This window comes from Gopherus evgoodei, chromosome 4 (assembly GCF_007399415.2).
Source record: "Gopherus evgoodei ecotype Sinaloan lineage chromosome 4, rGopEvg1_v1.p, whole genome shotgun sequence".
In the NCBI taxonomy this organism is placed as follows: Eukaryota; Metazoa; Chordata; order Testudines; family Testudinidae; genus Gopherus; species Gopherus evgoodei.
In genome coordinates, this window is record NC_044325.1 from 117385055 (window position 1) to 117397923 (window position 12869).

The 12869-nt window shown below is 49.5% G+C and overlaps 1 protein-coding gene across 4 annotated transcripts in view; it reads left to right on the top strand.

Moving 5' to 3' along the window:
* Nucleotides 1–12869, top strand: part of HRAS (HRas proto-oncogene, GTPase) — a 77080-nt gene that overhangs the window by 50505 nt on the left and 13706 nt on the right. For all 4 annotated transcript variants that reach the window (XM_030560709.1, XM_030560708.1, XM_030560711.1 and 1 more), the window contains one exon: nt 7395–7548. In XM_030560709.1, coding sequence (XP_030416569.1) covers nt 7438–7548 — 111 coding nt within the window. In that variant the 5' untranslated portion in view covers nt 7395–7437. The remainder of the gene's footprint in view (nt 1–7394; nt 7549–12869) is intronic.

The window sequence follows — 12869 nt, forward strand, 5'->3', positions numbered from 1 at the left end:
CCTGGAAATAATCTATCTTGACAGCCTCCTGTTTGGTCCTGCAGTGTTTGTAAGTACTTCTCCCCTCCTGATGCCACTGGGAAGCCATTTTCCAAGCCTGTGGTGGCAGATGGCTCTTTTCCATTGCAGATCTCCCCAAAATTGGAAATGATCTACACAGTGCACCTCAGACTTTTTACCCCACCCTTTCTGCACGCACAGCAGGGATCATGTCAAAAGTGGGAACCTATTCTAGACTGACTCCCTGTGCCACTAACCTTCAGCATGTATAGCTCATTAGCATGCAAATGTCCAGCCCAAAGTGTCAGTCCTGCTCCATCACATATGTGATAGGCTGTTCTCTGAGTAGGAGACACGCGGTCATTTGTTTGACTTCCCTTTGCATACTGACGTGGGGCCATGTTGACATGGTGAGAGCGCAGTCTGGAATGGGTGCACTGGCTTCAGTCGAGTTACTGGTGTGATCTGGATTGCAACAGAGAACAGGATTTGATCATGGAATCACCATCTTCTGCCCACAATTTTCCCATACCACCTGTGCTGTGTTCCTCCCAACTTCCTGCAAAGAAGGTGCTTTTAGGATGAAGACTGTTGGATGACTTCGGGAGAGGAGGCTTCCTGAATGTTGATTTAATACAGTAACTCCTCACTTAATGTTGTAGTTACGTTCCTGAAAAATGTGACTCTTTAAGCGAAACAATGTTAAGCAACTCCAATTTCCCCATAAGAATTAATGTAAATAGCGGGGGTTAGGTTCCAGGGAAATTTTTTTCACCAGACAAAAGACTATATTGTCTGTCAGGTATCAGAGGGGGAGCCGTGTTAATCTGGATCTGTAAAAAGTGACAGAGTTCTGTGGCACCTTATAGACTAACAGAAGTATTGGAGTATAAGCTTCTGACGAAGTGGGTATTCACCCACGAAAGCTCATGCTCCAATATTTCTGTTAGTCTATAAGGTGCCACAGGACTCTTTGTCGCTTGATATTGTGTGTCCACACACACTCTAAGTTTTAAACAATTTAATATTGGTACACAGCGATGATGATTGTGAAGCTTGGTTGAGGTGGAGGAGTCAGAGGGTGGGATATTTCCCAGGGAAGGCCTTACTGCTAAATGATGAACTAGCAAACTAGCTCAGGGGCCGCAGGAGCGTGCTGGCCCCTTCTGTGAGTGGTGTGGGGCTGGGGTAGGCAGGAAGCCTGCCTTAGTGGCAGCCACGCTGCACCGCTGACCAGGAGCTGCCACAGGTAAGTGCTGCCCAGCAGGAGGCTGCACCCCAGCCCTGAGCCCCTTCACGGAGCCAGCACCCTGAACCCTCTCCTGTGCCCCAACCCTGACCCCCCTCACAGAGCCAGCACCTTGTACCCTGTTCTGCACCCCAACCCCCTGCCCCAGCCCAGAGTCGACTCCTGCACCCAAACTCCCTCCCAGAGCTTGCACCCCTCACGCTCCCCCTGCACCTCAACCCCAGGCTCACCCAGAGCCCCCTCCCACACTGTGAACCCCTGTGAGCCCACACCCTCTCCCTAACCCCAACCCTCACCCCAGCCCGGTGAAAGTGAGTGAGAGTGGGGGAGAGGGAGTGACTGAGAGAGTGGGGGATGGAGTGAGTGGGTCGGGGTTTTGGGGAAGAGGAGGGACCTCAGGGAAGGGGCGAGGTAGATCCTGGGTTGCCCTTAAATTTAAAAAGTAATCTTGGGTGTAAAAAGGTTGGAGACCACTGGTTTAAAGCCTGCTCAATGCACATGTCAGTCTGTTCTCAACAGTGGCAAAGTCTTTCTCCTGTGATGTGATGCATAGATCACTGGTGTATATAAAATGTCTCATATTGCTCTGTATGGGCTGGTCATTGGTATCTATAAGAGGTTTGGTGCTAACACATTGCCCAGTGGGAGGCCATTTTGTTGTTTCCTGTGACTGTTTCTGGCACAGTTCTGTGTGCAGTGCTGAGGGGCCTAGGCAGAGCAATGGAAGAGGCAGAACTGGAGGAGCAGGTGGTGCAACGGCTCAGCTCTGAGGGGCCCGGATAGGGTTGGGGGAGGAGGAGGTGCAATAGCTCAGGGCTGAAGGGCATGGGCAGGGCTGGGGGGCAGGCGGTGCAGTGACTCAGGGCTGGCAGGCACGGGGGGGCTGTGGAGGGAGTGGCAGGTCTAGAAAGAGGCTTTCTTTTAAATGTATAAAACTCTCTCATCCAACAGACTCCAAGCGTGCGCATACACACAGTGTACAAACTGTTACTGATGATGACAAACTATAAATGATCTCTCACCTAGCACAAAACCTAGCTGTCCCTCCCAACCACAGGCACACAAGCAAAAGCCTGAGCGAATACGCAGCCTTGAAGCTTAGCAGATTTTGGCAGTGGGCCAGCATGAGAAGTGAATACCAGAGGTGAGGGCCTTAGCGAGCATGTGGCCTCCAATGCCTGGATCTGTAAATCCAGGGACTCGTCCCAGTAGATCACAACTGTCCTGACTGCTCACAGGATCTCGGGAGTTCCAGCTGAGATTGAGGGGCATCCAGGTTTAGCATTGCAGGGGGAAGGCCTGCTTGGTAGCAGTGTCCATGCTGCCTGGCTCCTCTCCCAGAGCACTAGGTTCGATGGCAGAGCTTTAAAAACAAACAAGGAAGCTTGAGTGTCTGGTTCCGTTTGTGTGGAAGCCAGCGAGTGCCTCACTGTTCCAAAGAGAGAGACGTTGAGACGGGCTTGAGGATTGGCTGGCGTTATGGCTCGCTGATCCCTGATCCTTGGCTGACTTCTAGCAGATGGTAGCCGTAGTCTGATGGGAGTGGATTGCCATTTAAACGGTCAGGGTTTTGTAATCTTCCTCTTGTATGTGCTGAGTCAGAGTTCCTCTTTCACAGTGGAATTGGGACAAAAATAAAGTGTGTGTGTGTGTAAGTAAATGAAGGGTGCACTCCCCTGCCCACTGCTGGTAATGGTAGTGCAGGTTTCTGCATTCCCAGCAATGCTGATCACAAGTGCCCTCTGCCAGCACCTTTCACATTGCTAATAAGTCAGACTAGCTGCAACTAAGGAGACGAATGCATGATGTTCGCTCAATTCCTTGGGAAAATTAATGAGCCTTTTTGAAGCATCGTCCCCAGCTCAGGAGCGGGAATGTGCTAATAAAGTTTGCGGATGACACAAAGCTGGGAGGTATTGCTAACACAGAGAAGGACAGGGATACTATTCAGGAAGATCTGAACCACCTTGTAAACTGGAGTAATAGAAATAGGATGAAATACAATAGTGAAAAGTGCAAGGTTATGCATTTAGGAATTAATAATAAGAATTTTGGATATATGTTGGGGGTGCATCAGTTGGAAGCGACGGAGGAGGAGAAGGACCTTGGGGTGCTGGTTGATAGCAGGATGACTATGAGTCGCCAATGTGATACGGCTGTTAAAAAAGCAAATGCGATTTTGGGATGCATCAGGCGGGGCATTTCCTGCAAGGATAAGGAGGTGTTAGTACCGTTATACAAGGCGTTGGTGAGACCCCATCTGGAATACTGTGTGCAGTTCTGGTGTCCCATGTTCAAGAAGGATGAATTCAAACTGGAACAGGTTCAGAGACGGGCTACAAGGATGATCCGAGGAATGGAAAAACTGCCTTATGAAAGGAGACTCAAAGAGCTTGGCTTGTTTAGCCTGGCCAAAAGAAGGCTGCGGGGGGATATGCTTGCTTTATATAAATATATCAGGGGGGTTAACGTTAGGGAGGGAGAGGAATTATTTAAGTTTAGTACTAATGTAGGCACGAGGACGAATGGGTATAAACTGGATATTAGGAAGTTTAGACTTGAAATTAGACGAAGGTTTCTAACCATTAGGGGAGTGAAGTTCTGGAACAGCCTTCCGAGGGAAGTAGTGGGGGCAAAAGACTTTCCTGGCTTTAAGACAAAGCTTGATAAGTATATGGAGGGGATGTTATGATAGGATTGTTAATTTGGGCAATTGATCTTGGATTACCACCAGATAGGTCTGCTCAATGATCTGCGGGGAGATGTTGGATGGCATGGGAACTGAGTTACTGCAGAGAATTCCTTCTTGGGTGCTGGCTGGTGACTCTTGCCCACATGCTCAGGGTTTAGCTGATCGCCATATTTGGGGTCGGGAAGGAATTTTCCTCCAGGGCGGATTGGCAGGGGCCCTGGAGGTTTTTCGCCTTCCCCTGCAGCGTGGGGCACGGGTCGCTTGCTGGTGGTTTCTCTGCAGCTTGAGGTCTTCAAACCAATTTTGAAGATTTCAATAACTCGATCCTGGGATAGGGGTTGTTATAAAATTGGATGGGTGGGGTTCTGTGGCCTGCCTTGTGCAGGAGGTCAGACTAGATGATCAGATTGGTCCCTTCTGACCTACGAGTCTATGAGTCTATGAGGAGCACAGAGGAGATGGGGTAGGGGTGGGGCCGTGGAGTTGGGCCCTGCTTCCTTGCTGTTGCTTCTCAAACAAGGCTTCAAGTAGCCAATATAGCAATAGGGGCTTACTAGCTTAGCTGGCTAGCACAGGGGTTCTGAGACTTTTGTATTGGTGACCCCTTTCACATACCAAGCTTCTGAGTCTGACCCCACCGTATATATTAAAAACAGTCTCTTTTATATTTTTAACACTATTATAAATGCTGGAGGCAAAGCGGGCTTTGGGGTGGAGGCTGACAGCTCACGATCCTCCCATGTAATAACCATGTGACCCCCTGAGGGGTCCCGACCCCCAGTTTGAGAACCCCTGGGCTAGCAGCTAAGGTAGGTGCCTTGCCCTCTGATGTGTGAACCCATTGCAGAAGGCTGTAACCTCCGTAGGCCCTTGAGAAACCTGACTACCACGTTTGTGAATGGACAGAACAGTTATCGATCTTGGGCTGGTACCACATGACAGAACAAGGAGTAATAGTCTCAAATTGTAGTGGGGGAGGTTTAGGTTGGATATTAGAAAAAAACTTTTTCACTAGGAGGGTGGTGAAGCACTGGAATGGGTTACCTAGGGAGGTGGAGGAATCTCCTTCCTTAGAGGTTTTAAGGTCAGGCTTTACAGAGCCTTGGCTGCGATGACTTAGTTGGGAATTGGTCCTGCTTTGAGCAGGGGGTTGGACTAGATGACCTCCTGAGGTCTCTTCCAACCCTGATATTCTATGATTCTAATTGTTTAACTCAATTCTGAAGATGGTGGCATATAGCCAAAAAGCTTGCTTAAAAAAAAAAAAAGGTTAGTGCTGCCTAGTGATTAGGGCAGGGGCTGGAAGTCAGAACTCCTGAGTTCTACTCCCAGCTGTGCTGTTAATATTAACAACATTGATTTGGTTAAAATCAGACTTTTACGCCAAGATTTTCAAACTTGACTAGTGATTTTGGGCACCCAACTTGAGACCTCTCTAAAAGGGCCTGATTTTCATAGGGCGGGTACTCAGCACTATCTGAGAATCAGGTCCCTTTAAATTGGGCAAGTTAGGTGCCAGTTTTGTCTTTAATCTATTCCTCAGCTTCCCCATCTGTAAAACGATGACTTCCTTACCTAACCGCTCAACCCATGAATGTATGCAGTCGCATTGAGAGCATCGGATGGCGCATGCTGTAGAAGTGCACGGTGTTCAGTTTAGGATAGAATTTATGAATGAGTTTTAATTCAGATTGATTTTTTTCTGATTATTTGAAGTGACTTCTGTTACTGATGATGGATGCCAGATAATAGGTCTTACCACCAAAGTTCTCTATTTTAGATGACTTCTCCCCTCCTGCCCCCCCTCCAGTTTTAGGCAACATTCACATACTTTTAAGCAAGATGAATTCAGATTTAAATTTGAATGAATTTCCATTCAAATAGCAATCTGACCATAAACGCAGAATAAAACCAGTCAACCTCCAAAGGCAGAGCACTGTGTGACAGAAGGAAAAAGATATGAACTCAGATAGTGTGAACCAGTGGATTCTAACCCACCCCAGGGAGTTTGGCAGACAGTCACGAGGGTGAACTGGCCCTCCAACAAAGCCCCAGATCCCACAGTCCCCAAAGGTACTCAGCCATGGCCAGGCAGGCTGGGATGACCTGACCACCACAGACATGCTGGGGGGAGAAAAAGAGGCCAGAGGGGCTGCTGTGGTACTTAGCAAAGAGGTGTATCTGTGTTTGGGTTATCGTCTACACCCAGTCTTTAGTTCCACTTCCCCGTATGTTCTCTTACATCTCAGGTAAGTTAGGAGTTTCCTAGGGACATGTTTCCAAGCCTGTGCCCAACTCTCCCCAAACTCTGTACCTTGTTCCCAATGTGTGTGCCTCTTTTCCAGCCCCTCTCTGGAGCCATTTTTTCCCTTGGTGCTCCTTCAGCCTCCAGTTATCTTGGGTGTTACCCTCTCTCTGCCATCAATTGGGTCTGGCTTATATTAACTCCATGTCCCCACCTATTCCCAGCAGCCTCTGAGAGGAGTGGTTGATTGGAGTCAGCTACTTGGGCAGGTTTTTTTTCCTTCCCATGTGACAGTTCACTGTGTCACATATGGATACATTTCCAGGGAATTTAGTGGCATAGGAAAGCATAAAAGAGGTTATAGGTCCTTAGGTTTTTTCCTTCCTAATTTGATTGTCTCGCAAGTGAATATTTGGAGGGCGGGATGATTTGCATGTGTTTGGGGGAAAGAGAGGGTAGTGCAGTCTGTGGGTAGAATTTGTCCCTGCTGTAATTCCATTGACTTGAGCCAGGTTACACCAGAGAACGATGTAGCCCTGGGTCCCCCAGTGATTGGATTTCTTCCAAAGGAAGATCACATTGCTGTTGCTGCTACTGTCGTTATCCGTCGTCGTCGTCGTCGTCATCATCATCTGAAACTCATTTTCACAGGAGAATGGGTTGGACAATAGCATCATACATTCACCTGTCTGCCTAAGCATAGTGTCCATGCATTGGAAAGCCTTTTTAAAACACTCTAGAATGGGAGGCAGCCTGGGCTTTTAAGGGTCTGGACAGGAGCCAGGAGATTTGGGTTGTGTTCCCAGCTCTGTCACTCACCTGCTGTGTGATCTTGGGCCAGGCACCTTGCTCCTCCGTGCCTGTGTTTCCCTCACACGCTTTGTCTGTCTTGCCAAATTCTCAGATTCTCTGACTCCATTTGTACAGCCCCAGTTTCTGTGGGGGCACATAGTTCCTGCTAGAATACAAATAATAAAAATCAGTAGTAGCTGGCTGGGTTTTGTGGGAATGGGAGACCCCAGATACTCATGCAATGGGGTTATCCTTTCTAACCGCAGCTGCCCCCACTTTGTACCAGTGCCTCTTGCTGTGTCGCTGTGCATAGCCACTGCTGGCTTTCTCCTGCCTGGCTCTGGTGCAGCAAAGCTAGGTGGCAAGAGAGAAGCACTGACCTAATGCTGATGGTGTCTGTATCTCTGTCCTTGCAGGTGTTGGTGCTGCTGGAGACCCTGAGCTGGGGTCAGCGGGAAGATGACCGAGTATAAGCTGGTGGTGGTTGGAGCAGGTGGCGTTGGGAAGAGCGCTTTGACAATACAGCTTATTCAAAACCATTTTGTTGATGAATATGACCCCACGATAGAGGTGAGCAGCCTGCAGACTCTGAGATGGGGAGTGAGTCTGAGTTTTTTATATGATCTTCAACTTTTTAACTTTGTGGTGGATTCCAGGGGCTGTTTGTTTTAACCAGAGAATTCAGAGTTAAAACATGGAGAGATCAAATCTGAGAAGCCAAGCCTAAGACCTGAATTACAACTCCAGTGTTGGCTCTAGCCCTGTAGTTCTGACCCTTTCCTTTACCAGGCCTTCCCAGCTAGGTGGGACACCTCTCCCAGTAGAAAGATGGGAAAGGGCATTTGCAACCTGTGCCTCCCTGCAACTTCCCCGTTGAGAACTCACGCTTCAGCCATAGGAGGTGAGGTTCAGCTTTTCTAACGTTTGACTGCTTGTGCTTCCAGTACACACATTCTCTTCTTGAAAGCACAGTTGAGCTCGAATAGGTAACGGCAGAGGAGAAACACAGGCCAGATCTGGTGGGAAAACTACCAGTTGGAGGAGTGAGAGTGAATGAGAGAGAGTGAAAATACAGGATCTTGTATCCATCCGAGGCTTCTGCAGCTGGTGGAAGGATCAGCTTCCTTAGGTGGCTGGCGCTCCCTTAAAATCAAGAGCTCCCTTTTCTGGGGCTGGGCAGCTAATTCTCTGACCTTCCATCCTTGGGGAGCTGGGTTCAAATCTCGATTCTGTCCCAAATTAAAATGCCTTTAGTTTGGTCTCAGCCTAAGTCTCCGGGGGATGTTCCTCCACTTCACAAAGCTACTACATGTTGCCATGGAACCCATAAGTGAGTCAGGGGATTGCAGTGACCTGACTTTGGGCAGGTGACTGAATCTGCTGAGGAGAGGCCCTTGGTTGGAATAGCGGTAGGTGCTGCAGGTCAGGGTGTTGGATGGGCTGAATAGCAGAGGGAGTTGGGGGCTAGGATTGAGGTGTGTTTGATGGAACTTCTGCGGGGGGCCTAAGGGGTTGGTGTCATAACCTTAGTCCCAGATTTGGACCTTAGCGTCCAAAATATGGGGGTTAGCATGAAAACCTCCAAGCTTAGTTACCAGCTTGGACCTGGTACTTGCTGCCACCACCCAAAAAATTAGAGTGTTTTGGGGCACTCTGGTCCCCCTGAAAAACCTTCCCTGGGGACCCCAAGACCCAAATCCCTTGAGTCTCACAACAAAGGGAAATAATCCTTTTTCCCTTCCCCCCTCCAGGTGCTCCTGGAGAGATACACAGACACAAGCTCTGTGAATCCAAACAGAGTGACTCCCCCTCTCCGTTTCCAGTCCTGGAAACAAAAGCACTTTCCTCTTCACCCAGAGGAAATGCAAAATCAGGCTAGCAAATTCAACACACTCACAGATATCTCCCCTGATTTCTTCCTCCCACCAATTCCCTGGTGAGTACAGACTCAATTTTCCTGAAATTTCCCAGTAAAGAAAACTTCAACAGGTCTTAAAAGAAAGCTTTATATAAAAAGAAAGAAAAATACATACAAATGGTCTCTCTGTATTAAGGTGACACAATACAGGGTTAATTGCTTAAAAGAATATTGAATAAACAGCCTTATTCAAAAAGAATACAAATCAAAGCACTCCAGCACTTATATTCATGCAAATACCAAAGAAAAGAAACCATATAACTTATTATCTGATCTCTTTGTCCTTACACTTAGAAACAGAAGATTAGAAAACAGAACTACTTCTCCAAAGCTCAGAGAAAGCAGGCAGACAGAAAACAAAGACTCAGACACAAACTTCCCTCCACCCAGAGTTGAAAAAATCCGGTTTCCTGATTGGTCCTCTGGTCAGGTGCTTCAGGTGGAAGAGACATTAACCCTTAGCTATCTGTTTATGACAGTTGGGTTTGTATGAGCTGCTTCAGATCAGGACTTGAGGTGCAATTGAAGACTTGTGGGCAGAAGGAAGTTTGCATAAGGTCTTTAATGTCTATTTGTGTCTGTCTTTACTCTGGATGGTGACTGACTCTGTTTCCTTTGGGAGGCAGTGGACGGAGCACTGAACTGGGACTGTTCCCCATTCTGCCATTGGCCTGCGGGATGACCAAAAAAGGCATAGAGGGGTAAAGAGACTTAGTTTCCCCTTCTGTAAAATGGGAACAATGATACTGACTCTGTGAAGCGCTGTGAGATCTGCTGATGCAAAGTGCTATATGAGTGTTGTTACTGTATTGTCAAAAGAAAGGATTAACCCTTCTAAAGTGCTCAGATTGTGGTGAGGGATGTGGCATAATCTCCTGAACAGAACTGCTTTGCTTCCCTTCAAATAATAAGGAGCTACTCTGCTTTCTTTAAAATTCAGCCCCCTGCCCTTGCCATTGCCACCAGTCCAGCTCAACAGGGGCCTCAATGGCGAGAGCACTAATGTAGACACAGTGCTGGTGGCAGCAGCGTTTTAACCACTCTGTTACCTAACCTTGCCGAGAGTAGGTCTGTGTAACCTTGTGCTTGAAATGCTGGTGGACGCTGGGCCTGTCCGCCCTGTGTCTGAAAGGGTATTAGCAATTAGCCCTAGGAATTCATAGCCCAGAAATGTATTGTGTTTCTCAGACAAGAACTCCCTGTCCTCACTGTTTGAGGAGTTTGTGCTGATGTCTAAACACGGCTTTTTGCTAGTATCACTGTTATATGATGCCTTGAAGGCCCCACTTGGGGTCAGAGCCCTGCTGTGTCAGGCACTATATATACACAGCAGTTGCCTTAAAGAGCTTGCAACCTATATAGACAAACTGGGAGATGAGGCCGAGAGAGATTAAGTGACTTGTCCAAGGTCACACAGGGAGTCTGTGGCAGAACCGGGGATTGACGCCAGATCTCTTGAGTCCCAGGCCTACAGCTTAACCACAAAGCCTTCCCTCCTCCTATGGCTTCAGCCACCATGTGGGCAGAATCTAAAACAGAGGTGGGCAAACTACAGCCCACGGGACTGTTGGGACCGTCCCCCGAACTCCTGGCCCGGGAGGCTAGCCCCTGGCACCTCTTCTGCTGTCCCCCCAACCCCCACAGCCTCAGTTCGCTCGCTCTAGCGCAATGCTCTGGGCAGTGGGGCTGTGAGCTCCTGGGGCAGCGCAGCTGCAGAGCCTGGCCTCATCCAGTCTCTATGCTGTGTGGTGGCGGTGGCAGCATGGCCCAGCTGCAGCCGGCCGGTGCAGCTGTAGTGCTGCCAGCCACTGGTGCTCCAGGCAGTAGGGTAAGGGGGCAGGGAGCATGGGGGTTTGGATAGAGGGCAAGGGAGTTTCGGGGTGGTGGTCAGGAAGTGAGGGTGTGGATAGGGGTCGGGGTGGTTGAGGGGGATGGAATGGGGGTTGATTGGGGGCAGGGGAGCAGGGATCCCAGGGGGGCAGTGAGGAAGGAGGGGGGGTTGGATGGGGTGGCAGGGGGCAGTCGGGACAGGGAGCAGAGGTGTGTGTGGATGGGGCAGGGGTCCTGGAGGGGCTGTCAGGGAATGGGGGGGTTGGATGGGGCAGGAGTCCAGGAGGAGGGGCAGATAGGAGGTGGGGGCCGGGCCACGACCCCCTCGCCTAACCAGCCCTCCATACAATTTACAAACCCCGATGCGGTCCTCAGGCCAAAAAGTTTGCCCACCCCTGATCTAGAATGACTGTGTGCGGCAAACTGAAGTTAGAGTCCATCTCGCAGGGTCCTAGGGCCTGGGCTCTAGTCTGAGCCTGAACATCTGCACTGCGGTTAAGCAGCCCCTCAGCCCAAGCTAAATCACCTGCTACGGGCCAGCCACGGTTTTTAATGGCAGTGTAGATGTACCCTTAGGCTTTTCTGCCCGAGCCCCTCTTCTGAGTTGTTGCTGCAGAAGCTCCCACGCTTTCTTAGAAATCTACTCTAGGTCGTTTTGGGGGAAAGCGCGGTGACAGGCCAACATGACAGGAGATGTCTGTGCTGGGAAGCAGAGGTTTCCACAGCACTCTGAGGAGCAGAGCCCTGCTCTTGCCTTGGACTGAGAGAGGTGGAAACGGCCCCTCCCCTCACTGGATAATGGACAGGAGGGGAGAGTGCCCTGACCTTTTCAACCTCTGTTGTCCCCTCCAGCCTCACAGGCTGGACTCTGGTGTACCTGCTGTACTGTTCACATGTGCTGCAGAGATTTGCTCCATGGAAACACAGTGCTGGGAATGTAAACCCTGAGCGCTGTCCCCTGCCGCCGGCATGCTTTTACCATCTCCTCTCTAGCGCACGCCTGCACCTCCTGTGCCTCTGAAACACTTACTTTCCCCTCATCTGCTATGTGCTGGCCAGGCAGTCCCTTCCCTTAGGTATCTAAGGTTCCCCCTGCACCATGCCCTCTGCCACTTCATACTCTCATAGGAACCTCAAATCACTGAGGCTTTCACTGCTCTGATAAAATAGTTTTCCTCCTTTCACTTAACTATATTTGCCTGCTGCTCCCAGGTCCCCCGTGGAGTTAAACTAGTATGCTGTGCCTGTGGATGTCAGGAAGGAATCTCCTTTCAGTCGCAACTGCATCTTCCTAAAAATACACTGTAACACCCTCAGCTGGGGCATTATGGGAGCTTTATCAACCTACCTCTGAAGAACTGGGTAGAAGCAACAATTGGAGGCAGGATACTGGACAGGATGGTCCTGTGGTCTAAGGGGCATAATTCAGGGATTAGGTAGCTGGCTCCCATTATTGATAACTGGAATGAACACACTTAATGTCCCCCAACGAATATGGAGAATTCTTCTTGCTGCACTTTGCATTCATCCTGTATCTAGGCCCTGGGTTGGACTACTGCAATAACAGCAGCTCCCTCGCTGAGGAGTCCTCAGCTCCATTCTTGTGCATCAAAACTAGCCTTCAAGCTTCCTCTCCGCCATAAATCTCCTGTTATAAATGAAACTCACTGAGCCAGGCTCAGGCAGATACAGCAAATCCCCTGCCTGCAGATTTGGTGCCGAGCTGAATTGCTGTGAAATTGTGCTAGAGGAGAACTGTGAGCCTCAAGGAAACCCTGCCTGGCATGTCTGGGGATGATGCCCTTTTCTTGGGGTTGCATTCTTTCTGCGCCTAAGAGGAGTTGTACTGGACGAGAGATGTTTGGAAAGCATGCAAGCCAGAGTCTCCCAGTGCCTTGGAACAGGTCCTACATGTCTCAGTCCGACCCTTCGAGCTCTCCCACTGGGTCTCTTGCTTAGCCTTTCTGGCTGTGGCTTCAGGAAGCTCAGTTGTCTGAGCTGCCTGGGCCACTGTCAGTGTGCCTCTGGGATATGACAAGCAGCTAAGCTGCTGTCTCTGTAACAATGGGTATAGCAGTTTGTTCTGTCTTGTTGAGCTCAGCGCATATGAAGTGGGAGGAGGGTCTCAGTCACTGTTCCTCTG